Source organism: Pezoporus wallicus, unplaced genomic scaffold (assembly GCF_028554395.1).
Source record: "Pezoporus wallicus isolate ANWC-B61680 ecotype Strahan unplaced genomic scaffold, APGP_CSIRO_Pwel_v1 contig_7896, whole genome shotgun sequence".
Classification (NCBI taxonomy): Eukaryota; Metazoa; Chordata; class Aves; order Psittaciformes; family Psittacidae; genus Pezoporus; species Pezoporus wallicus.
In genome coordinates this window covers 345,793-370,301 of record NW_026639609.1, presented here as the reverse complement: position 1 = coordinate 370,301, position 24,509 = coordinate 345,793, and the positions used below count along the sequence as shown (strand labels likewise).

The 24,509-nt window shown below is 44.6% G+C and overlaps 2 protein-coding genes across 2 annotated transcripts in view; one reads left to right on the top strand and one right to left on the bottom strand.

The window, feature by feature from the left end:
* Positions 1–24,509, bottom strand: part of LOC130602382 (uncharacterized) — a 100,266-nt gene that overhangs the window by 19,029 nt on the left and 56,728 nt on the right. The window lies entirely within an intron of this gene.
* GLG1 (golgi glycoprotein 1) overlaps positions 1–24,509 on the top strand; it is a 93,229-nt gene that overhangs the window by 33,096 nt on the left and 35,624 nt on the right. The window contains exons 2-4 of the mRNA XM_057415182.1: positions 16,156–16,188; positions 19,003–19,089; positions 23,550–23,765. Coding sequence (XP_057271165.1) covers positions 16,156–16,188; positions 19,003–19,089; positions 23,550–23,765 — 336 coding nt within the window. The remainder of the gene's footprint in view (positions 1–16,155; positions 16,189–19,002; positions 19,090–23,549; positions 23,766–24,509) is intronic.

The window sequence follows — 24,509 nt, the reverse complement described above, 5'->3', positions numbered from 1 at the left end:
AGTGTGTGCTGCAGCTCAGTGCCCCAGGCTTCTCTTGGGGAACCAGGTTAATTTAAGCCCATCTCTAACCTCATGAGGAAGTGCAGAGCTTAAATAAAATATGTGCAGCTTTCTTTGGTTTAATCCTTGAATCAGTGTAGTGAGCTGAAGAAAGGTACTTGGTTTGATTCTGTCGCGGGGCTTTTGTTTGCATGTTCTGAAGGCGAGCAGAATTTTATTTGGTAGTTTGTTTCTAATCCCATGGAAACCCTGCCTAATGGTGACTGTGAAGATTTATTCATGTTGATTTTTCTGTTGAACAAAATCCAAGCAATTTTATCCAGGGTTTGCTTTTCTTTCAGTTCTGTAAAGAAAACATGATTAATCCAGGTGAAAAGTTCTGCAGCTCTGCACAATGCTGCACTGGTCCTGTGCTTTTGAAGCAGTTATTCCCAAGCAAAGGAGTTGACAAAATAACCAACAGGCATTTAAACTGATTTGTGTTTTGTATCTAGTCTCTTCAAATGACTTGTGGCTTCCATCTGCCTTTCCCCTGTACTCTGTACTCGGATTCCTGAATAGCCTGGGTGTGCCGTGTGCTGTGAATCAGGCCTGCCAGCGGGTACATGACTCATTTCCTTATTGGTGCAGATGTGTCTAGTAAATGTTTCTAGATCACTCTTTTCGTATGAAATGCAGCTCCCCTGTGAGAAATGAGCAGACAACAATCGCTTTCATTCACTGTGCACAAAACCTTGGTCCTGAAGAAAAGCGCAAATGTTTTTTTTTTTTGCTGAAGACCATGTGGTTAGCTCACAGCAAAGAGTTAGTCTTGGAAGCTGCTCCCTAATAATGCTTTAGGGGGATTCATTTATTTTACCTTCTTTGTTAAGCTTAAAAACCAGCTGCCATTTAAACTAGCACAATTCTTTAGGCATATACGCTAAGCATTTATTTAATCAAGTATGTCGTGCTGCTTTCAGTAAGGCTTCTTTTGAATACCGTGTGCTACCTTTTGGCCAGGCTGGGTTCCTCAGTACAAGAAAGATGAGGAGATACTGCAAAGGGTCCAGTGGAGGGCCACAAGAATGATGAGGGGTCTGAGCATCTCTTAGGAGAGACTTTGTGAGCTGGGCCTGGTTAGGCTAGAGGGGAGCAGGTGGAGAGGAGATCTCGTTAATGCATATAAATATTTCAAAGATGGGTACCAGCAGGACTGTGCCGGACTGTTGCTAGTAGTGCCTAGCACAGAAGAGGAGCAATGGCTATAAACTAAAACACAGTAAGTTTCACCTCAGTATGAGGAATAACTTCATGTTGAAGGTGACAGAGCACTGGACCAGGCTGCTCAGGATGTTGTAAAGTCTGTGTCTCTGGAGACATTCCAAGCCCTCCTGGATGCCTCCCTGTGTGATCTGCTGTAGGTGGCCCTGCCTTTGGCAAGGGGGTTAGGCTAGAGATGATCTCCAGAGGTCCCTTCCAACCCTAATGATTGTTTGATTCTGTGTATCGCTAAAGTATAGCAGAGATGAGGTATTAAAGTGAAATAAAGTGTGTTAGCCATGCTGCAATGCATGAGTATCCAAGAAGAAAAATGGCATTTCTGACTTGGTGCCAAGGTCTGTGACTGAGTGCTGCACCTTGCGGCTCCACCATGAGGCCCTGTGGTTGGATGCCTTCTCTTGACAAAACATTTGTAACTTGGTTTAACGTTGTGCTGTATAATTGATCCGAATGCAGAATGCATAATGTTGATGTGAATCAACTGGTTTGATTGTGTCTTTCTGCTCTTTTCGTTTTCCTTGTTGTGGCTCATACAACAGAAGAACCAGGTGCTAGGACAGTCAATTTACTGTAGCAATTTGTGCAGCTCCCAAGATTTATTTAAGTAAGGAAGAAGCTTAGATTTGAATAATTTCAGTCTTGCTTGAGCACTAGTAATATTTCTAGAGCGTTCTAGTTTGGTGATACTATTTTTCAGCTTATTTTAGCTTCTGTTGCTAAGCTTGGTATGTTCTTTGACTAAATTGGTATGATGTGTAATTATTTAAATGCTTGCATCTTAGCGTTTTTTTTAAATAATGTTTAAAAATGGCATTATCTACTGAATTACTTTTCTATGCATCAAGCTACTTTTGGATAGAAATGGAAACTTAATTAAAATGCAGAAGATGAGTTGTTAAAGTAGAACTGAAGTACTCAAATACTGGACCAGAACATTTGTTTTGTATGGAAAAATTGTTAATATATCAGTTCAACTTTTTGGTCATTATGACCGTTGAGAATTGAGAATAAGTGATTTTTTTCTTTCTACTGATCAGAAAAAAATCTATTTTAGTTCCTATTCAGTGCCTTGGCTTCAAGATACTGAAGTGAATGCGCTTCTAATTGAGAACCAGTTTCGTCTGTATGCGTGGAAAAGGCGCAGATGTGGTTCAGAGAAGTATCACTTCAGGTTTTAATTATAGGCTAACACCAGCTGCATTTAAGACTGTACAATCATAGAGTCATAGAATGGTTTGGGTTGGAAGGGATCTTAAAGCTTCCAACCCCCAGCCATGCTCAGGGACACCTTGTGCTAGACCAGGTTGCTCCAAGCCCCATCCAGGAGCTGTTTAATTGTAACAGGAAGGATGCCTTACCCTGCCACCTCAAAGGAGGTTTTGAAACCTCCTGTTGACTGCCTTTTGATTGTTTCTTATAAAGGACATAAAATTGGTGGTGGACTGTTGTTAGCCGTTAGTTGGGGAGCACATTTCAAGACTGCCTTCTGAAGTGCAGGGTCATGTGGGGAGCCACGGTTATTGTGGGTGTGCATCTCCCTTATGGGCAGCCCTTCCCATATGGAAGGCACTCCAGATGGAAACAGTGCATGGTGCTGTTTCTAGGACTCCCTAAGAATGGACTTTTCCTGCTGTGTTCAGTGGGTGATGAGAATCCAGAAAACCAGGTCTCATCGGGAAGTCTCGTAGAGGGCTGGAGAAGTGCCCTGGATCACCAAGGCAGTGTCCCAGTTTTTTGTCTCAGTGATGCTGCTTGCAAGCTGCCATTGTAGGCTCTGCTGGAGACCTTAATATACGTTAACACTTTGTGCTTATTTGCACGTATTCCCACTGTGAACAGAGGCAGTGCTGTTACTGAATAGAATTTATAATAGCCTCTCTCTGTGACTTTTGCCTCTCCTGTGTAACAGGATGTACTGTTTTGAACAAGCAGAATATTTGGAACAGAGAAGCTTCTTTAGGAAATAGGACAATGAATAACACAAGTCTAGGGTGTTTTTCTGACAGGCGGATCTCTTAGGGTCTTGCTTTTTATAAGAGCAGGTAGGGACAGGGCAAGGGGGAATGGTGTTCAACTGACAAAGGGGGGATTGAGATGAGCTCTTAGGCAGAAGTTCTTCCCTGTGAGGGTGGTGAGGCCCTGGCACAGGTTGCCCAGAGAAGCTGTGGCTGCCCCATCCCTGGCAGTGTTCAAGGCCGGGTTGGACGGGGCTTGGAGCAACCTGCTCTAGTGGAAGGTATCCCTGCCTCTATCAGGGGGTTGGAACTGGGTGAGCTTTAAGGTCCCTTCCTATCCAAACCTGTCTGCTGGGATTCTGTGATCTTAAAGTCCAGACTTCTGGCCCTAGTGCCAAATGAAAAGCATGTGTGCAATGTTATGTTGGACATTAGTGAACTTAGGTTGGAACATGTCCTAAATGTTTTAATTGCTATCACCCTAGCATCAGGGAGATTTGAGTCACATCAGACTTTTCCTGGCAGCTGCGTGGTACCCAGCTTTTCAGTGGGCTTGTGAGTGGTGTAGTGTTGAAAGAGAGGAGATGGTGGTAGCTGGGCACAGTAGTTCAGCAGTTGTCACAGATTTGATTAGTCCTGTGATAAAATTGCCACATACATGGAATGATAAAGTCAGCAACTGTAGTTGATGCTGAAGTGGGAAGAACTGAAATGGTTTATTTTAACAGCAGGGAGTTGCCTGGCTCAGGGCTGTTGTTCTTCACCTGCCTTTTACTGCAGGGAAGAAACGAGTGAAGTGTTGGGGCCCTGTGGATCTGCCAAAGAAAATTCCAGTGTTTTACTTCAAATCCAGCTGTGGCTGAACACTGCCTTTTGCTTTTGAGGGAGACTCCCCCATCTCTTGGGAAGGCACTTGGACTGACAGCCAAGGTCCAAGAGACTCTGCTTTTAGGAAGCCTCTTGCAGGGTAAAAGCTGGCATGCAAGGTGTTTTGGCACGTCCTGCCCCTCCTTTGGCATTGCAGGGTAACAGAAGAGATGCTGATTGTCACAAAGGAATTCAGGAAGACATAAGCCATATGAAAAGCTAAAATAGTCATTTTCTCATAAGAGCAAAGGGCTAGTGCTTGTTGTTGTGCAAGAATAGTTGCAGGCCTGTTTATCCACATGTAACATTTAGTATTTCTTGGAAGTATTGATGTTAAATATAATGGTGCCTCCATTACTCTGATGTGAAATACTGGCAGCTATGATAGAGACAAAATGAACTTGGAGTTACCTCTATCCCTAAAATACTGGGTCAGGTTGGGGGGAAGTGCAGGCCTCTCAACACTGTCCAAAAGGAAGGAGGGAAGAGTTCAGAAAAAAAATTGTTCTTGCTGTGGTTTGTGGTTAAGGCTGAAGTAGTTTCTTTGATGTATTTGATTTTTATTGCCTCTAAATAGAATAGCTGGCAGGAGTTAAAAATAGCAGAGTCTGCTTCACACCTGTTTAGATGCTCATCTTATTTTGGTTCAGAGGCAGAATGTGTGAATGTAAATCATTGGGATTAAAGCTGTTCTGTCTGTGCCCCCGAACGATGCTGCTTGTGCCCTGAATGATGTGACACATGTGCCTCACTGAAGATCCTGGGGGAGGATCTTTGGGAGCACTGCATGGTTTTCAGTGTGGAGAATTGGAATCATGAGCCCACATGTTGAATAACAAAGACAAATGTGAATATTGGCTGGTTGAGGCCTTGGCAGGGAAATTTGGAAATGATTAGAGATATTCTCCAGAACATGAGCAATGGTAGTGTGATGGAGCTGCCTGCAAGGAGAGAATGTTGAAGCTTGATTGCTTTGCTTTGGAGCATAACGCTTCATTAAGCTGTAGGAGCAGGGAGATGAGTAAGCAGTGTTTGCTCTGAAACCTGTGCGCCTCATGTGTCTCAGGATGCAGAGCTTTAGGCACCAACTTTCTTCTTAGCTTCTGTGCAAAGCTAATTTTGAAAGGATTTCTCTATTTCCACGCCATGTGCATCAAAACCACTGTCCTTCAAGGAGCAAAGCATGGTTAGGTGCTTTGTTAACTACAACATGCTCCTCTTCGAAGGGGGTTGTCGTGGTTTAAACCCAGTCAGGTAACTCGTTCACTCACTCCCCCCCCCCCCCCTTCTTTCCCTCCCCCTACTCCCGGAGGGACAGAGAGGAGAATCGAAAAGAATGCAACTCCCACGGGTTGAGATAAGAACAGTTTAGTAACTAAGGTATAACACACATCACTACTGCTACCACCAATGATAATAATGATATAGGAAATAACAAGGGAAGAGAATACAACACCTCAGCACCAGCTGACCGATAACTCGCCCCCCAAGCCCGACCAAGCTTCGACCGATACCTCCTCCAACCCTGCAGTCTCCCAGCCCTTCCAGCTCACTCCCAGTTACATCCTGGGCATGACGTGCTGTGGTATGGAATACTCTTTGGTCAGTTTGGGTCAGGTGTCCTGTCTCTGCTTCCTCCCGGCTTCCCCTCCTCCCTGGCAGAGCATGAGGCTCACAAAGTCCTTGGCCAAACCAAAACATCCTTGTTATCAGCTCTGTTCCCGAGCTGAAAGTCAAAACACTGCACTGCACCAGCTACCAAGAAGGAGAAAAATGACTGCTACTGCTGAACCCAGGACATTATCCACCCCTTATTCCATACCATTCACGTCATGCTCAGATCTCACATTTTCAATATACCATCACTCTTATCTCGGTGCACTCTTATCTTAGTGCATGGACCAGTCCCTATAAAGCTGCTGTGTCCATCTGGTCCATGATGTCAGGCTCCATCTCTTGTAACAGTCTTCCAGAGCAGGAGAGACTGTGTGCAGTGTTCACACTCGTGAATAACCTGGGCAATAGTGTCCATTGCTAAGTCCACCCCTCGATCATGAGTCCATCTGTATGCTGCATCTCTGCTCTGATGACCTGAAGTGCAATGGGCCCACCAGGCTCAAAATAATTCACTGTCCCCTTTAGCAGTTTCTGCAGCTTGTTGCTGGGGACTCCATACAGCTGCCTTCCATCTCCAATGCTTCCAAAGCACTGGAGGGGCCCAGTGGACTAGATACTTGCCCATACTGTCCCACATGCCCTGCCACTCATGACTGTCCAGCCTTGGAGAAAATCTCTTGGTCCCCCTATATTGTTGTCTAACCCCAGACAAGACCCAAACCTGACTCTGCTTAACTTTTGAGATCAGACAAAATGGTTGTGGGTAGAACACAGTCTGTGTGTGTGCCAACATGCTGATCCCCATCACAATCAGCAGGCAGGTCCCAAGGATACCCAAAGGCCATTCAAAACCCTCAGAACTCTCAAACGATGCTGCTGTGCTTGTCACTGGGGCTGGTGTAGCTGCTGTGCTTGCCGGCTCTCCCACCGCCAGCTTCTCTTTTCCTGAGTCCAGCTCTTCCTCCTCTGCCTTGCTGGGAAATGCTGCCTGGTCTCCTGCATCCTCCTGGGACTCGGCGGGCGGCTGCCGGGGAATGCTCTCGGCCGTCGCGGGGCTCGGCTCGGCCGCAGGGCTGGGCTCGGCCACCGGGCTCGGCTCGGCCGCGGGGCTCGGCTCCTCCGGGGGGCTCGGCTCCTCCGCCGCCTTCTCCCGCTGCTCGGCAGCCGCCTCCTTCCTCTCCTCGACCGCCCCGACCTCCTCCACCGGCAGCCGTCCCCTCGCGGCCTCCGGCCCCGCTCCCGCCGCCGCTTGGTCCCCGGGGCCGCTCTCCCGGGCCGGTTCGGCTGCCGCCTGCTCCCGGGGCCGCTCCCCCTCAGCTCCCCGCAGCCTCACGAAGACGGAGGCGAGGGTGAGGGCCAGGACGGTGAAGAGCAGCCGGACGGCCAGGTACAAGTCCACGGCCACGTCCGTCCCGCCCTGCTGCTGGAGCCTGCCCGTATTACAAGCCATTGCCATAAAGCACAGTGAGACAAGAACCTTAGCCCAAGCCCCACACTTGATAAACACTAACACAGCAAATACCGGCTCTAAGTAAGTTACAACATTCTGAAGCTGTGAGATCAAGAGAAACAACTCTGAGAGCCAATAAATCAGCATTGTGACGAGTGACTATTAATCCGGTCAGATCTGTCGTTATCTCAACCCTTCGTGCCCCACATTGGGCACCAAAAAGAACTGTCGTGGTTTAAACCCAGTCAGGTAACTCGTTCACTCACCCCCCCCTTCTGTCCCTCCCCCTACTCCCGGAGGGACGGAGAGGAGAATCAAAAGAATGCAACTCCCACGGGTTGAGATAAGAACAGTTTAGTAACTAAGGTATAACACACATCACTACTGCTACCACCAATGATAATAATAATAAAGGAAATAACAAGGGAAGAGAATACAACACTTCAGCACCAGCTGACCGATAACTTGCCCCCCAAGCCCGACCAAGCTTCGACTGATACCTCCTCCAACCCTGCCGTCTCCCAGCCCTTCCAGCTCACTCCCAGTTACATCCTGGGCATGACGTGCTGTGGTATGGAATACCTCTTTGGTCAGTTTGGGTCAGGTGTCCTGTCTCTGCTTCCTCCTGGCTTCCCCTCCTCCCTGGCATAGCATGAGGCTCACACAGTCCTTGGCCAAACCAAAACATCCTTGTTATCAGCTCTGTTCCCAGGCCGAAAGTCAAAACACTGCACTGCACCAGCTACCAAGAAGGAGAAAAATGACTGCTACTGCTGAACCCAGGACAGGGGTCTACCCTGCCACATACAACCAACTTTGTGTGAAACTGAATCTTGCTTGTGAACCCCTTATGGCTTTTTGGAAGCTTTCTGAAAAGTTAAGTTCAACCTGGGTGACTAGAGAGTATGGACAGTCAAAAGATGTGAAGTAACTGTATTGAAAATAAGTGATGAACTTTGACTAAGAGATGATGAACATACTTGATAAAAGGTTTTCCATTAGCTATTGCACTGGAATGACTTCACTCATTTCTCTGCATCCCACAGCAGATGCTGTGCAGTACTGCTGAAAACCACACTGTTGATTTTTGCCTCTGTACTGGAATACTCCTCAGTTATTCCACGGTGCTTCTGGTTGGGGTTAAGACAGGGAGTCTTCCAGGACGGTAGCTTGAGTGTTGGGTTGTCTGTGTAACAGGAATAGATGTATGAGCTGGCTGATGCTCTAGGTGGAGATGCCACTTTGCTCCCCAGTAATCTTACTGGTGCTGGGGGTACTCCTCCAAAAGCCCATCTGTACTAGCCTGGCAGAAAACGGTGAACAGCTCTTCTGTGGATTTGTGGAGTTTGGGATGTTGCCATTAGCTGGAGGCAGTGGCAGGGGCGAGGAGTACCCTTCTGCTTTGATTAGTGGTATAATAGGTCGGTTAAGCAGTCTGCTGTGGTTTCACTCAGCTCTTTCTACAGCTCGCCTCCTTTTCATGCTCTCCTGTGACACTGTCAGCATCCTTGCATGCCTTTTAGCCTCTTTAAATTTTTTGCCAGTGTTATGAGTGAGCTTTCCAGGAGCAATTCCTGAAACCTCCTGGCTGGATCTGCTGCTTGGTGTCAGTGCTATGCTTAGTAGCAGAGCTCAGTTGTAGAGGAGTGTTATGGGAAAGATTAGATCTGATGGCAGTGCTGCCAAACTTCTGTAGCAAACACCTAATTCCAGGGTCTGTCTTGCTCTCTGACTCATCGTGACAGGCTGGAAAGCCTTCAAAAGGAGGAAGAGAGGGGAATAAGGGAAGAACAAACAGAAACATCTGGAGCAAATTTGCTTTGATCATGCTGACTGTTAGGACATGCTCTGACACTGTGGGTCAGAATTGAAATGAAAAAGGTCCCTGCTAAGAAGGCTTAAGGGCTTGAGAGTCCCCCATGCAGGGAGACAAAAGCAGCAGGGAGCAGAAAAGCTTGTATGAGAAGGGAGTTGGGCATGGAACATCTGCCCAGCCTCTGCCCAGCCTTGCAGCTTTGCCCAGGAGCAGCTAGCTCCTGTGAGGAGCTGTGAGAATATGGGGAATAACCAGCAAATAAGGCTTGTTAGATGAACGGAAATGGGTGTCTTTGCTTTAATTGCACCATGATCTGTGGTCACTTTCGATGCATCAGAAGGAAACTTGAGTGTTTTCTGTTGTTTTACTGCCTGTGGTGTTTATGCAGGGAGGGATCTCTGTGCTGGAGGAGAAGCATGCAGGGGACTTTGCTTAGTGTCAACTAAATGTGAACCAAGCAAAACATGACAACTACTAAAATTCCATTTCTTATCAAAGCTACACAGGAAAGGGTAAGACTTGCTGAACTTTCATAATCATAGAATGGTTTGGGTTGGAAGGGACCTGAAAGCTCATCCAGTTCCAACCTCCTGCCACAGGCAGGGACACCTTCCGCTAGACCAGGTTGCTCCAAGCCCCATCCAGCTTGGCCTTGCACTTGGTGTTTGAAGCAGACACTGGGCACTGGATCCTCGGCAAATGAGTGGGCAAAGCCACTTCATCCTCGGCTCCTTTTTCCCTGGCTGCTGGTCCAGATGGACAATGCACCATGATGTGCTGTGGTTGTTTTTGATCTTGCTTTGTGATATCTTTTCTCAGTGAGCATATTTGTCTTAATGGTCTCATACTCAGGGAGGATATACAGTGTCAGCATAGGTGGCAAAGTTTGTGGAATCTAGAATTCAGTGAAAAACAGCTGCAGAATGTGATGATTTTGGGTGATTTGCTACTTGTGCTCTGTGTGTACAGTGTGGCTAAAGAAATTGCTGCGCATCCTTCAGGCACAAAATTCTGTGTATGTTTCAAAGGCAGTTGTTAGGTGTTCGTGTATAACTTGTATTATTACATTTGCGTAAACTAGGAGTGCCTAACTGATGTGGAAGGAGTTATTTGGTCAAAGGATTTGCAGTGTTGCAGACTTAGGTGCTTTCCTTGTAAGTGGGGAAAAATTAATTATGTGAAATAAACAAATTAGATGAAAGTCTGAAGCTTTAACTTTGGCGCATGATACATGCACAGTACTGTGCTTCAGACTGGCTTTTTTCAAAGTATGAATGATGAAGTATAGAGGTCTTTTGCTGACATGACAACACTGACTGGTTTTGGTACTAACAGTTCACTGGCATTAGAGAACATGTCAAGCTCAGTTTAACATGAACATTTCAAGCTCAGCTTAACAAGTTTCACTTCTGTTGCTCTCTAAACTTGTAATCAAATTACGAAATCCTCATCTGTTTTGAACTTAAATTATCACTGTTTTTAACTTCTTTTATCATGCACAACTCTTCCAGGATTGCAGGACGTGTGAAAATGCTTTACTGTAGCCATATGCCTGCTGGCACAGAGCTCCAGGATGTTTCACTGGGTTTGAAGCATGGGTGGTGGTGCTGTGTGGTTTTTTGTCTACAAAAGCTGTGTTGATTCTTGCATAGACTACTGTATCTGCTCTTGTTTCTGCAGATAGAACATAGTGGTTGCTTGGGGAAGAGATTAGATAAGGAGAATGGCTCCCCCAGATCTCACCTTGATCACTACTTTGCATCTAGCCTGTGCTGTTTTCTGGTGTCATAAGTCATAACCTAGCTTGATACCTGCAGTTTGAATGAATCGCTTTTGAGTTCCCTGTCCTGTGTTTGGTGAGAAGAGATTGCTCTTACCTGTGGGAAGGACACAGCTAAGGAGTCAGTTTTCCCTTTATCAGCATGATAGCCTCCTCCATAGAACCTTGATGTCCAGCCGGCCTTCTCTGCCACCTCACTGCAGATATTAGTGATAAATGTGTTTATTTAGGTCAGAGTGGAAAACTTCAACCTTGCGGCTGGGAACTGAGGGCTGCCTGTACTGCATATCTGTGTGCACTATGATCTGTAGTATATCATACATGTGACAGTGCGGTAACTGGGCAACACCCACAGCCTGGCTGGATTTCTGCCTACCCTCTCTTTCAAAGGAAGCTGCTTTTATTAACGTTCTTTCTTATTTGACTTGTTTGACCTTTTTGCAATCAGCTCCTGAATTTAGGAAGGGGACATCTACTGAGTTCCTCCCATCCACATGCTGATTGTGTTTTTATTTTGCTGGGTTGGTCCATGTTGTTTCTCAGTGTTTTTTGTTTGATGGGGTCTAGTTCTAGCTGTATCATTAACCTTTGCTGTGCATCACCATCTGGTGAAGAGCACCAGGCCTGGGGTGCAGTTACTGGCACCTCCGTAGCTTGAGACAGACCGCTTTCAGCTGTGTATATGAAACAGACTTGATTTGGGCTTATTTCATCCAACTCCCCAAAATAATTCATACCACTGCATTTTGAAAACCAAAGTAAAAATCCTAGTCCACTATTGTGGATGAGGGTAGTGAGGCCCCGGCACAGGTTGCCCAGAGAAGCTGTGGCTGCCCCATCCCTGGCAGTGTTCACGGCCAGCTTGGACGGGGCTTGGAGCAACCTGGTCTAGTGGAAGGTGTCCCTGCCCATGGCGGGGGGTTGGAGCTGGATGAGCTTTGAGGTCCCTTCCAACCCAAACCAGTCTGGGATTTTTTTTTTTTTTTCTAGCTACAACTAGAGAAGTACTGCTGAGAAAACCAGAGTGATGATTGTCTGTTTCCGCCTCCTTGAGCCTGGTTAGTGGTTGTGGGGTGCTTCTTTGCTGTAGTTTTGGTCTAGTTCTGCACCACTGCTGAAGCAAAGAGGTTTAGAAAGCAGGGGCTGTCACAGCATGTTTCAGTGAGTTGAGATCTGGTGGATGAGAAAAGGCACTTTCAAATGCAACAGTGTTGGTGACCTCATAGTCTCGTGGTGATACGAATTCATACAAACCTTTGAATTCTTTTGTAGAGTTCAAAGCACTAATGCAGTGTGGTTGGTGTCTGTTATATGTGGTTGAATGGAAGGAAATGTTTTTTCTGTTCAGGTTTCCTTATAGCTGGTATGTATTCTAAACTCTGCTTTTCCTGGGAGGTAGGAAGCTGTGTTCGTACTCTGGAATGTGAGTCTTTGTGTGAGATGGAGTTTGGAGATCTTTTTAGAGAGCTGCCAAGGGAGGCAATAGATTCCCACTGAAGATGTGTCGTGGTTTAAACCCAGTCAGACAGCTTGTTCACTCACTTTTCCCCCTTCTTGCCCTCCCCCTTACTCCCGGAGGGACAGAGAGAATCAAAAAGAATGCAACTACCACAGTTTGAGATAAGAACAGTTTAGTAACTAAGGTATAATACACATCACTACTGCTATCACCAATAATAATAACGATAAAGGAAATAACAAGGGAAGAGAATACAACACCTCACCACCAGCCACCCGACAACTTGCCACCCAGCCCAACCAAGCACCGACTCATACCTCCTCCAACCCTGCAGTCTCCCAGCCCTTCCGGCTAACTCCCAGTTACATCCTGGGCATGACGTGCTGTGGTATGGAATACCTCTTTGGTCAGCTTGGGTCAGGTGTCCTGTCTCTGCCTCCTCCTGGCTTCCCCTCCTCCCTGGCAGAGCATGAGGCTCACAAAGTCCTTGGCCAAACCAAAACATCCTTGTTATCAGCTCTGTTCCCAGGCTGAAAGTCAAAACACTGCACTGCACCAGCTACCAAGGAGGAGAAACATGACTGCTACTGCTGAACCCAGGACAAGATGCTAAACAGCAACAGCTTCTGTGAGCACAGTGGCACATGTACTTTCTGTAAAGTCTGTTTTTAATCCTTGGATTAGGGGATGTAAGAGGAGCCCTTCTGCGTCACTAATCAGTTGAATGTCTTCCTTGTACTCGGCTTCCTCTCCTAAAATGACTAGCACATGGTGCTGGTCTGAGCTGCTCTTTTCCTTCCCCCTGCCCCGGGGGTCTCCGAGCATTTCTGTTCCTCAAGCTCTCCATGTGGGAATGACACAGTGCAGATTTTCTTGCTCCTCAACTTCTCTTAATGGTAATTTGAAACTTGCCTTTTTTTTTCTCATGCTGTTACTACACAAGCATGTTCTGAAACTGCTCATGTTTGAAAAGTTTCTTGGGTAGATAGAGGCCCAGGGATGTGGATTGCGCTGGGGAGATTTTTCTTTTCCTTCCTCAAACTCAGCCCTTCAGTTTGTCACGCACAAGATAAAAAGGATTATTTTTCTCCTTTTGCTTAACTTTAATTGGGCGAAGCAGGTCAGCATTGCCGCTCAACCCAGCTCTCTCCCACACTTGCAATGTAAGAGGGAAGGAAGGATCATAGCTTAGCTAGGAGGTGACCAACTCCTGCTGCAGTGAAAGGATTATTGGGTAGATCTTGTGCTTTTGCATATTTAAGTACTAAGCTGTGAATGTATGCAATACTAAAGCTTAGTTAAGGTCCCTTTTGACTTCCCTTATTCTTCTCAGCAGAATAAGGGTTGTTTTCACAGAGGTGAGGTTTGCAGCTGTGTGGGGAACGCTGGTATTTCAGTGCTGTGTATTTCAAGAAAAGCTTGCTTAAGCTTCCCAAGTCAGTGAGAACCAGTCTGTTATCTTCTTGAGCTCATCTTCCCAGAAAAACCGAGCTTTAATATTTGGTGGGTCTGAAGCAAAGGTTACTGGGTTGGAGCATGCAGAAATAACCAAAGCAACCAAGAAGGGTGTTGGGAGAGTGCTATCTGGCCCTTACAGATGCTTCTGCTTGCCCCACCCCTGGCAGTGCTCAAGGCCAGGTTGGACGGGGCTTGGAGCAACCTGGTCTAGTGGAAGGTGTCCCTGCCTGTGGCAGGGGATTGGAACTGGATGAGCTTTGAGGTCCCTTCAACTGAAACTGTTCTAGTATTAGTAAATCCTCTCCTCTAGAGGAGAATTGCAGTCCTGGCCTATATATTTTTATAAAGGATCTATCATTGACTAAAAAACTGAGCCAGGAACTCCAGTGGAGGGCATTCTGACTCAGCTTTTGCCAAGAGCTTTGTCTCAAATCCCTGTCTGTTGCTGAATGATTAGGATGGGTGTAGAAAATTAAGGAAAAAATCACTTTGAGTCATGAAAGTGTCTTGGAGGCTGGGCTGCTTTAAAATAGTGTGGTTTGGATGTCAGGGATTTTAGTTTTCAGTTGTGAGAATCAGTTCTGCAGGTGGAGGGTAACAAGCAGGCATCTGCTAGGCTTTTAAAAAAAGTTGATGTCCTAATTTTCAAATTTATGATTTCTTTGGGAGATACGGTTTTAGGTGGTGTCAGTCTGACCAAATAGCAATTAATTACTGTGATCCTTCAGGTACTGTTTTGTCTTTTATGTTCTAAGGGGAGAGGTAATTCCTGCCACTCCCTGCTACACGAAATGAAAGTGCTGCAGTTAACAATGGCTGTAATTAAGGACTTTGAAACATTTCCCGTGCTCTCTTTTTTTTTTTCCCCATAAACTCGTGCTTGTGCTCTTGTTCTGGGTTCAGCAGTAGCAGTCATTTTTTCTCTTTCTTAGTAGCTGGTGCAGTGCTGTGTTTTTGACTTTTGGCCTGGGAACAGAGCTGATAACACCAGTGTTTTTAGTTACTGCTCAGATGTTTACTCTGACCAAGGACTTTGCGAGCCTCATGCTCTCCAGGGAGGAGGGGAAGCCGGGAGGAAGCAGAGACAGGACACCTGACCCAAACTAGCCAAAGAGGTATTCCATACCACAGCACATCATGCCCAGGATGTAACTGAGAGTGACCTGGAAGGGCTAGTTCACTGCAGGGTTGGACTAGGTATCGGTCAGTGCTCGGTCAGTGGGTGGTGAGGTGTTGTATTCTCTTCCCTTGTTATTACCTTTATTATTATTGGTGGTAGCAGTAGTGATGTGTGTTATACCTTAGTTACTAAAGTGTTCTTATCTCAACCTGTGGGAGTTGCATTCTTTCAGTTCTCCTTCCCATCCTTCCGGGAGCGAGGGGAAGAAAAGGGGGGGAGTGAGAGAGGGACTACATGATTTACGGCCTGGGCTTAAACCACGACAGCTCTCCAAAGCAGCAATGATGCAAGTGTTGGTGAAACATGTCGTGCAGTGGTAAAAGCACTGAGAATTGGTTTGGGATGAAGGCTGCTTGCTTCCAACCCTGGTGAAATGCTTGTTCTCTTACGTTGGGTATCTGAGCTCTAGCATGTTAGTGCCAATGATGTCTAAGCTTTGAGTGGTTTTGAGTATGGCTTTTGGAGCATGCCTGGCATCTTAAACAGTGGTGGAAGCAGAGGCGTTGTGAGTCAGAGCTGGTTTTCCTGTGGTATGACGGCCAGGAGATGTTGTCCAGGTGATCTTGGCCTGCTTTTGCACTGGTTTGCTCTGGAGGTGAGATCTGGATTTGCACAATGAACCAAGGTTTCAAGGAGGTCTCCGCTCTGATTGCTGCTCAGGCTGGAAGGAGGACAGGGTGGGTTGCAGCCAGAGTTCTTTCAAAGCAGTTTCCTGGGAGAATGTAAGGAAAATTTTTGGACAACATACGAATATTAGAGGTTACATGTTTCTCCTGGTGGAAGAAATAAATCTCAGGGCTGCTTTGAACCAGCCCCTTCTGAACTGGAAGAAAAGATGTTCCTTCTCAAATTGGGAATGTGAACATTTCAGTCTGGGGGAGGGAAGCAAGTCCTACCTTTGTCCTTCACTTGTATGCATAAAACTTTTTCTTTAAAACTCTGCTACCACATCTTTGCTTTCTCATAAGTGTTTTTTTGTTTGTTTGTTTTAGTTTGGACAGTTAGGCCACACGCAGTGGGCTCATTATGGTTTTGCAGCATCTACATAAACGCTGCTGCTTCTGTGCCATTTATGTTCTGTAGAGCTAAGACAGCGTTGTGTCTGAAGTACCTGTTATTGCGATCTTTTTGGTACTTGGATGTCATCACTCCTCTTATGTAGCTTTTAAGATTTCCTGTTGCTTATGTGAAATTGTTTCTTACAGTGCAGACTGGTTGATAGTATGGTAGTTTCTAGAAGTATACACTCTTACGTATGTTAAATGCATGACAGCAGCAGTGAACTGACTTTTTTTTTCCTCTCTTTTCAGTCAGATAATGAAATCTCTTCAGACTGCAATCACGTAAGTCTTGCTTTGGTTTATTTAGTTGATTATATACACTCTAGCTATGACATTTGTACCTTTATATCCCTTCTCAACCATAGGTATTTTGCACAGTTTGGTAGTTTTTAAAAGATGTTAATCAGAACACATTTGGGCTTCTGTACTGTCCTGTGACAGAAGAACACAAGGTGATTTCTTTAACTGGGTATAGAGCCACTATGGTCTTACTGTAGAATTCAGAGTGGCACATAATTAAGAGCTTTATATGCTGCACTTCTCTATCAGAGGAGTGTAGCAGACTTCTTTCCTCTGTTATAGTTGGGGGTGGTTCCCATTAGTTACTGGGAGCAATATAATGTGCTCCTTTTGGGAAAGATGTGAGCCGTGCTGAATTTAAACTCTTCATTTCAGCTGTTGAAGCATGCTGTATTACTTTCACAGCTGCTAAATTCTTAGACTTGCTTGGAAAATGGCTGTGGGGGAGGGGGGGGAGTGGAATATTCACAGTTTGAACCACTTGGCTGGTTTTAGAACAGATTTCCTCTCAGCACTGTGTTTAACAGTGAGCAAACTGTTAGCCAGTTTTCAGGCTGTTGAGCTGACTCTTCAAATACCAAGACTCTACAACCCCCCCCTCCCACCAAAATCATCAGAGCTAAGTATTAGGTTTCTTTTGGCTTCTCTCATTCACATTCTGTTAGAATGCACCATGTGAAGCCCCTTAATTGTTTGGTTAGCCTTGGACACGAGACAAGTGCATGCCTCCGTGATGGACCTGATTTTGGTTACTGCAGAAGCTGAAGTTTAGTTTATAATTGGAAGATATAGTCCAGAAATGAAACCTGGCCATGCTGTACAACTAGTAATTGCTAGCTGTGTTTATAAATTAACCTTTAGCAGTGTGCTGCCTGACTTCACTGACAGCTGTAATTGTGTTGTGCAGGGTTGGATCAGATGAAGGGCACATCACGTTTCTGTTTGTCTTTTTCTTGAAAAAGAGAAAACTCTAGTAATTAAAAACCATCTACCTGACATCTGAATGTGCCAACAGAAATCATCTGAACATCTGAGTGTAGGAGAAACTGAGAATTCTAGAAATCAAAGTTGGACCTTTTTCTGCTGGGTCAAATGACAGCATCTCTGCCACAAGGCAGGCATCAGGCTGCTGTGGATTACAGAAGCCATTCACAGATAGGAAGTGTGGGCAAAATCTCATTTTCCCAGACAGAAATTGAAGGGGAGTGATCAAAAGCTAGACCACAGAGGGATGTGTCTCATGTCCAAGTGTTTTCTTTGCCTCTCTGCAGTCTTTGCTAGTACAACTGCTGATCATCTTCTGGGGAAATGCTGCCTAGTGCGAACAGCAGGATTTTTAAGCTGCAAGATGAGCCTTCCTTCTGCCTGTGGGAAGGTTCCGTTGTAGAGCATCTCGTTTAAGACTCTCCAAAGTTTGGGATCACAGATACAGAGGTGTATTCTTACATTGTTGGACCTCATCCTTGTCCTTCTGATCCTGGCAGGGAGAGGTCTGCAGCACTCTTTGTGAGGACAGGATCCCTGTTTATTCATCTATTAAACCTGTATATTTACAGCTTACTCCTTCTAAAATAGTTCAGTTTCCCATCATCTCCTTTTTTAACTGCTCGCAACTCAAAAACCATGATGCAAAGTGTCGAAGAAGGTGCAGTTGTGCTAACTCAATTTTTAGTTCCCTGTGCGTGCTGACGCCCTCTTGGAGATGATGATGCTTTTCTTGCTTACAGGAATGGGTTTGTGTTTTTTTAGTGTCATGTACAGTTGAAAGCCCAAAATAACTGTTTGCCCTAACTGTGTATCTTTTTGATAGTATTTTGATTCTGTCACAAAGGCAGAGAATTCAAAATGGATTTTTAAAACTACTTAATCTTTGTGTTAATAAAAAAATTATCTTTAAGTCTCTTCCAGTCCTAACCATTCTATGATTTCTATGATGAATGCAACTGAAGTTTCTAGGAAAAAAAAAAAAACCTAGATGAGCTAATAGACTTCTCTTGGGCAACATCTCATCTATTAATCTGCTGAGATGTTGCTGCCTTACTCTGTATGTTTACTTTATGATGCCTCAGGAAGACATCTGGGATGCGTATATGTCTGCAGGGTGTGACTTGTCCAAGATAGATTCTTGCACAGTTACCCAGTGCATCATGGCTTCTATGTGAGCTAGTCTCTGGTTGCTAGAAGAGCAGTCACCCTTATCAAGGCGTTTCATAGTCTAACTTCTAATGTGTCATTATTCTAAACAGAAGAGAGATGGGTTTGAAATATATCTGCATCTGAAATGTTGTCTGGTCACAACTCCTCACAGAAGGAACTGGCTGCATTGTCTCCTTCCTTTTTTGCTAGGTGTTTTTTTGGTTTTTTTTTTTTAGATTTCCAGTATGAAATCTGGTTATGTTGAAGCTTTATTCTTGTTAGATCGTTTGCTTCAGGCAGACACGCCGTGGTGCAGAAAGGGGTGATGAGCTAAAGACATTGCTAAATATGCAGCAGGCAGGAAGTTAGAGCTTTCACTTATGGAATTGTCTTTATTAGATATATTTCTTTTTAATGAGTCAGCTCATGACCTTGTGGAGAGATTTCAGACAGCCTGAATTTGTTCAATATCAGAAAATGGTTCCAGAGACGAAGGGGCAGAGGTGTTGTCAAGGAGACTTTTCAGTGATTGTTGCCCTGTTGAAGGATGACAATACAGATTGGGAATAAATGATGTTTCCTTTTTTTCTGAAGCAAAAATATTTGTCATTCGTCATGGGAAGGTCCTAAACCCCCTTTCTACAAATGCTCTCTCTACAGCTCTTGTGGAACTACAAGCTGAACCTCACTACAGATCCGAAGTTTGAATCTGTGGCCAGGGAAGTCTGCAAGTCCACTATTGCAGAGGTAAGCCAGAAGAAGGTCATGGCTGCTGAGGCTTTTTCCATTTCTTTGTGGTAGCAAATTAATGTGCAAATAACATTGTAAGTTTGGGGAAAGCTCTAGTCTTATATCCCAAATTACTAAGTGAACTAATGCAGCCTTAGGTATGTGGAAAAAAAGCCACATACCTTAATGGTGCCAGGCAAAGGGGGTTGGGGAATGGTAGACTAACAACCTGTCAGCTCTTACCTGACCTTTTGTCAGAAATCTGTTGTGGTTTGAATTTGTCCCCTCTTTATTAAATGTAACAGTGTTGGTGTAGTAGGGGTTCTGCTGAGTTTAGCGTTAAGACTGGGTCTGGAATATGTCTTGCTAGCAGAAAGGATAAGCATGTAGGTGTCAAACAGTCAATCGATGTTTGTTTTTTTTTTTACCTTTGAGGCTCAAAGATTAATTACTCTAAGGACTCTCTGGTAGGCGCTTCCTCTTTTTAGGTTGTGCTGGGAGTTAGTCCTCTATCTCAAGCATCAACACACCGCACTCCAGCTTCAGAGATTACTTGATGAATCATTTATTTCCTTGTGCTCATGCTAGAGCTCTCGAGGCTGTGCGCTCAGCCATGCTGAGGACCTAAGGTGAGGTCTTTTCCCTCTGGTTGGAGTAGTTTTCAGCTAGACTTGAAGGAAGCTCTCCCCAGCAGGGCTTCAGCTCACTCAACTCAGTCATTAAACTCTAGTCTGAAAACATGACTTATACATCTGTCAGAATAACTTCACCTACCCATAAACTTGCCTTTTTAAAAAAAATCTGTTTGCTATAGTTGATGGCTCTATTGTGGTGTTTAAAGTAGGTTTTCCTGAAAGAGAATTGGTTGCATGAATAAGCAGATTGTTTCTCCAGCCCCAGTTCACGTTGGCAGTTTATTTTTCCATAGGTATAGCTTTCATGGGTGCAGGCTTACTTAGGTATGAGGAGTGTGTCAGTGCTCAGAGCAGGTTTAAGGTGAGTAGTTACCCAAGTATTCATGATTTGATGGAATCACTTACATGGTTACTTACCTGTTCTTTACAATGGGTCTTTTATGCAGACAGGCTGAGAGAAATGGGCTTGTTCAGCCTGGAAAAGAGAAGGCTTCAGAGAGACCTTGGAGCAGTTCCAGTGCCTAAAGCAGCTACAGGAAACCTAGAGAGGAGCTTTTGACAAGGGCCCTCAGATGCAGGACAAGGGGGAATGGCTTTAACCTGACAAAGGGGAGATTGAGATGAACTCTTAGGCCGAAGTTCTTCCCTGTGAGGGTGGTGAGACCATGGCACAGGCTGCCCGGAGAAGCTGTGGCTGCCCCATCCCTGGCAGTGTTCAGGGTCATCTTGGACAGGGCTTGGAGCAACCTGGTCTAGTGGAAGGCTTCCCTGCCTGTGGCAGGGGGTTGGAACTAAGTGAGCTTTGAGGTCCCTTCCAACCCAAACCAGTCTGTGATCTTAATGATACAGAGTTTTCATTTGAGAGGAATGCATAAGAATCTGAGAAATTGAGTGTCAACAGCAGCCTGACTCCACAATTTGGGAATTAGTTGTACAGTCTTTTTCTTCATGGCCTGCTAGGATTCTGCTTCCTCTTCTTGGCACTGACTCAGCTGCTGTGAGAATATCACTAGTGGGAAACCATCCTTTAGTATAAGAAGAGATCAGGAAAATGGTTAGCACAAGAAGGCTAGAAGATATAAACAGTGGCAGGAAACCAGCTTGTATCAAAGGGTTATATTGTGTTTGGAGTTTGGTAGCTCCCAAACACAAACACTGTCAAATCTGTTGAATCCCACTTTCCTGCAGTCATAGGAAAGATTGTATCTCTCTGTTTTTTGTCATATGGAATGCTGCAGAATTTTGAGCATTCTTGAAAATGCTCTTTTAACAGTCTGTTTAATTACCACCCTTACACAGTGACAGTCTGGCACTGCTGTAAACAATGCCCTCTAAATCTGGGAAGTGATGTCTAAAAAGTGGGAGAAGTATATAGAATTTTAGCTGTACATTGACTGTCAGTGTTTCTCTTAAAATTACGCTGAATGATGACATGAACTGCTGATACTTTGCCATTTGGTGAGTGGCTTTTAGTTAAAAAAGTTGGGTAAGGAACAATAATCTCATGTGTTTGCTCTTCTAATGTTTGTACTGAGGCAGATGCATAAACCATCCCGTGAGTTTTTTAAAGGTATTTCTACAATACTCTCTAAGATACATACTGGGCATATACTGCTAACATACAGTATTAGCCTATTAATGTTATTCTTTAATTCCCACTAACAGGTAGGTGTTTTCTTGGAGGCTGACTAAGCTCTTATTTTTAAGTACTGCTTTGTATTAAGAACAAAACAGAACTAGAAGAGTAATTTCTAGTAAAAGTCACTTGGGAATTGGTGACTGCCCCAACTGGGTGTGTTCTGAAAAGTGCACCTTTAATTTGATCAGCAAAATACAGATATAAATTTCAGCTTTTTTTATTCAACTCTGGTGATTTTTGTAAGTTCTGGCAGTAGTTTTAATCTAGAATTATAGTTGGCTACCAAATAATGGTGGTTGCGTCAGAAGTGGCCAGGCAATAATGTGATCACTTGGGTTTTTTACACAGTTCACTGGCTCGGGGCATGGAGCTCTGAGGCTGTTTCCAAAGCCAGGCTCTTCCAAAAACAGCATATTGCTGTTGTGCTGGTTTGGCTCATGATGCCTGAGCTGAAGTAGGGCCAAACCTGAGATGCAGCTTTCTTGGAGAGAGCTTGCTCAACTGTTTCCCTTTCACCCTGCAATAACTCACATGTGTTTCCACTTCAGAATGTGTTTTATGCCTTATCTAGAACAACTACGTTGACTGTAGGAAATGTGTTTTCTAGTAGTTATATAGGTTAAATACAAAAGGTTCTGCCAGCCTGCAGGGGTTTCAAATAATGTTGTTTAAAATGCTGGGTGTTTTATTTGTTATGTAGAAAGTAATGGCCTCATAAAGGCCAGGCCGGGCAGAGGTTGGAGCAACCTGGTCTGGGGGTAGGTGTCCCTGCCTATGGCAGGGGGCTGGAACTAGATGAGCTTTAAAGGTTCCTTCTAACCCAAACCAGTCTGTGATTATATGATAATCTGGGACAGAGAGATTTGTTTAATTCATCTAGTCAGGCCTGAATGAATCTGCCACAGGATGCTCTGAGTTAATTTTTGTTTGAATTAAAATAGATTTTTCTAGAGATGGCTCTCTAGTTTATAAAGCTTTCCAGTATAAAGATTCCAACTTGGCATTAGAGAACTGATAAAATGGTTCACTACTTGTTCTCTTAGCACTTCCCTTGCTCGGTACCTGAACCCTTCTGGATTATTGATTGCTATGGATCTCCCTTTAGACAGATGAGCCCTTCAGTATTTGTACAGGAACAAGCCTGTGATGTAATCAAGTCGATCCATGTATCTATAGCTGGAAAAACTGTCACCACTGAACTTTAGTGTCTGGCTGCTAGGTGTGCTTTCTGCATCATTACAGCTGCAGCTTTCAGCATGCTCCTGAGCAGGGCACACCAGAACTGGGCAAATAATTTGACACTGGCTTCCCAGGGTTAAAAAGAATGTGTGTAGTCTCAGTACTCCAAGTACTCCATGGAGGAAGGGATTGCACTGCTCCTCCTGCAAGATTCCTCTCACAAGAGCATCCCTAACTGGTAACTAACCATGTTTCCTGCTTCCTTGGAAAGACCGTCAAAACTGCCTGCATCTTTTACTTCTAAAGGTGATGGTTTTGGCCTTACTGTCTGCGCAGGGCAGGCTGCGATTTATAGTGGGACCTGTATGTTCATGTGTGCTGCTTTTCAAATCCCCACACAGCTTTCATCTTGTATTTGCTGTGATTTTTACTCTTGTTTTAGGCTAAAATGGTTTAGTACCAGCAGTCAGTTCCTACAAGAGCGTAATAAAAATGAATTTGATGTGGATTTTCCTTTATAGTAATTTTCAGCTTTCAGCAAGTTATAAACAGTTCAATAATTAATTGTGTTGACTTTTGAATCAGTCTCACTTCTAGCCAAAATGTACTCTGCAAGGTCAGGTGGCTAACGGGGGTCCAAGTATGATTTAGTGATGTTGTAATATGCTCAGCTTTCTAAATAAAGGTTTGTCAAACTGGCATTTTTCCTACAAGTCCACTTGATTGCAGGGGCTCCAAGTGATTATTATGAAAGATGATTATTGAGCAGTAGGGTTTATAATCCTCAAGGGTGCTGTGTTTGCTTTCTCAGACACTGGCACCCACGAGGTATTTCACATTTCTGAACTTAGTGAAAACCAAACTAAAGCCTCGAGGGTTTCTTTGCCATCTGATTTTGAAGCTACAGATGGAAGTTTCTTTGAGAATGTTTGTTTGTTGTTTTTGGTTTTGTTTTTTTTGTTATAAGAGGTTATATTCAGGAGCTGCAGCTGTTGTATTTTTATTCTTTTTTTTTTTAATAACAGATCAAGGAGTGTGCAGATGAGCCTGTTGGCAAAGGCTTCTTGGTGTCCTGTTTGGTGGATCACAGAGGCAACATCACTGAGTATCAGTGCCATCAGTACATCACCAAAATGACAGCCATTATCTTCAGTGATTATCGGTTGATCTGTGGCTTTATGGATGACTGCAAGGCTGACATCAATCTCCTGAAATGTGGCAGCATTCGACCGGGAGAAAAGGTATCCAGAGAACATGTAGATTGTCAGTAGGCTTGTAAAAGTCATTCACTTAAGGGACTCTGCAGTAGTGTTACTGTCTTACTTGGAGCTGAGATGATAGAAGGCATATCTCATCTGTCTGAAAAGAGTGGTGGCCAGATTCTGCATAGTTCGTTTTTAATAACTCTGCATTTGTTCCTCTCTGAGGGACTGCTATTCAGAGATGACTTTGATTTGTCTTTCCTTACTGCAATACAGGTGATCTGGTAGGTGGTTGTCTCTTTGCTCACACTGTCAGGCGTGTCTTGATATCATGGATCCAAACAATAGGTATAAGCAGGCTTATAGATATATTGCTAGGCTTATTTCACAGTCTGGTTGGGTCTGACTCAGGAGGGTTATCAAGGTGGTGTGGCCTGTGCTGTAATCCTTTCTACTTTCGCAGGCTGTAGTCAATACGCTTGGTCAAAAGCTTTCATTTATTTGCTTGCCCTTTTCCCTGCCCACATGAAAATTGCTGAAGGGCATGTAGTACCTACTGTCACGTTTTAGTAGTGCAGACTTACTAACACTGCACTGGTTTTACTAAATCAATGTTCTTTTGCCGTATGAGACTTAAGCAGAGGTTGATGCAAAAAAAACCCAAACATTTTGGTGACTAAATGTGGTGGTAATTTTCAAGGCACTCTCTTTCCCTGCCTAGTTCAGTTTAGCTGATGCAGGCAGCAGTTATGCAGTGCTGCAGGAATGAGTGGCTGCTTCTGC